The sequence below is a fragment of the Phytophthora parasitica genome (assembly GCF_000247585.1).
Source record: "Phytophthora parasitica INRA-310 unplaced genomic scaffold supercont2.6, whole genome shotgun sequence".
In the NCBI taxonomy this organism is placed as follows: Eukaryota; Oomycota; class Peronosporomycetes; order Peronosporales; family Peronosporaceae; genus Phytophthora; species Phytophthora nicotianae.
In genome coordinates, this window is record NW_008648992.1 from 1932576 (window position 1) to 1934636 (window position 2061).

Below are 2061 nucleotides of genomic sequence, written 5' to 3' on the forward strand. Positions count from 1 at the left end.
TCACTGAGTCGCTTTTGAAGGTTCGTAATGTTAGTGGTACACTAGTGGTGCAAGGCAAAACTCACCAACAACCTTGATGTGATCAGGTAGTCCAGGAAATATACACGAGATCGCGCTTTCCACCAGTTCACCAAAATGAGGTGCCAAACCAGCAAATTCATGACTACCAGGTGGTAAATCAGAGACAGTTCTACCAATATGCATGTCTCTGGCAGCTTCATACAGGAGGTAAGTGTTTTGGACTCCGCCTAGTGACCATCCTGCTCGAAGATGAACTGCTGTTGACGATGGGCAAGCCGTGGATCCTGATGCACAGTAGGTAGTGGCGCCTTTGCGCATCGAATGCGTACCTGCCTCGTCTTTACCAATTTCACCACGTCGTAGTTCTTGTGTTACATCTTTAGTTTCAAAAAAGCCGATGCAAACATTTTCTAAAACGCTCGTAATGGTTATTTCCCGAAAAAAATTCGATCAGTGTCAACAACGGATGATGTAGTCCAAAAGATTGCTAGCGCCAGCATTGGACAGGTAAAATGCGTTAACGGGTTAGCGTAGCCGTGCCTGGGATCTCGTAATCTGTTGCCTTCTTGGTCATTTTTCTGATGCGCGAAATTGATGCACAATGCATCTTCGCTCCACCTCATGTGCCCATGGCAAACACCGAAAGCATTCGCCGACCGGCACATCAACTTCCAAGCAATGATCATATAAGTTCGCGCAAAAGTCATGTCCTTTGATGGATTCACGAGAAGCTTCTCACACAAGAAACTATACAGCTCAAATGATAAGGGATCATTGCAAGTCATTGCTCAATTCTCCCCATGCGCAGCTGCTGTAGCCATCTGCCGCTTTAACTCCTTAAAATACCTTTTTACTTTGTTGGTGGAATCTCCCGCCCAAACTCCTGATATAGACTGAAAAGCCCAGCTCTGTGTTCGTTTAATGCTGCATAGCTGATCCTGCCTCCGTCTGGCTTCTCCAGCCTGAGCAGCCAAGCACCAAACACACAGGTCTGTACATCATCAAATAGAAGTGAGGTGTTCTCTGGGTTACGGTCGAGCACGGCCTTCAGTCGCTTGAGAAGTTGCTTTACAGTGAGGCTCGATACGTCGCCGAGTTCTCCGAACAGGTAAGTGGAATAAGGTGGGGTTTAAAGCAAACCACCCATGCAATAAAGCGTCCGTATGAATTCTCGTACACCGCGCGAGACCGTGCGCTCACCATGTCCCGCTGTATCTCTGAAACTTGCTTCTCGAACGCGTCAAAGTCGACTTCCGCCATGGTGGTGAGGCTTCTCTTATGTGACTGTTCAGCTTGACTACGGTTGCGATGGGGACAAGTGTCCTACGAACAAATGAAAAGCGACGACTTTCTTGTTCTATACTGAATCCTATACTAAATCTGGCTTACTGCGATTTCTACTTGGAAAATCTAGGACCTATTGTCCGAGAAATAGCCGTCGGCATGGGTACATGTCCTGAAAAAAAATTAAAGACTGGCAAATTACTGTAACCACAGTACATATCACTAATTGGTATGCTCATTAAACAGAGAACCACACCATCATAAAATTATTGATTCATGTACGTTTCCAGCACATCTATTGTCAAATCTTTGTAGTGTACTACACAAAGATTCTCAAATAAAAATGATTGGCGGTTGTTTTCCTCTGATAACAACCCTTCACTGACCTCACCCAGTTGACGAGAGGCGTTACCGCAACCACAATACGACAAGACGACAGAAAATAGCGCAACCTTATGACCTAAAGCGACCACAAAACCATATGTTCATTGGTAATTTATTTTAAATTACATTGCCACGTCGTCGTCGTCACCATTATCGCCAATACATAACGCGATAGCGTACGAGCACTGCCTAAATTTAGAGATATGTTAACCACATTAAGTGCATGTATCCAACTTATTAGTGTGTTTACTACGCAGTTTCCGTGTGGTACACATTTTTAGCACTTAGCATATTTCGCAAAGATCCAAGCACAGCGCAACAATGGACGGACGTTTGCTGGCACGTGAGCTGGTACGCGCACGAGTTGGCGAG

The 2061-nt window shown here is 45.3% G+C and overlaps 2 protein-coding genes across 2 annotated transcripts in view; both read right to left on the reverse strand.

The window, feature by feature from the left end:
• Positions 1–1089: 1089 nt before the first annotated feature.
• PPTG_21608 (hypothetical protein) lies at positions 1090–1281 on the reverse strand (the record flags this gene model as incomplete). The annotated part of the gene is made up of 1 exon (XM_008898425.1): positions 1090–1281. The coding sequence occupies one exon, from the start codon at positions 1279–1281 to the stop codon at positions 1090–1092; it is 192 nt and encodes a 63-aa protein (XP_008896673.1).
• Positions 1282–1811: 530 nt separating this feature from the next.
• The window catches only part of PPTG_04307 (hypothetical protein), a gene marked incomplete at both ends in the record, with an annotated part of 4795 nt that continues 4545 nt past the window's right edge, over positions 1812–2061 (reverse strand). Inside the window, one exon of the mRNA XM_008898195.1 lies at positions 1812–1878. Within this exon, the coding sequence (XP_008896443.1) occupies positions 1812–1878 (67 nt within the window). The remainder of the gene's footprint in view (positions 1879–2061) is intronic.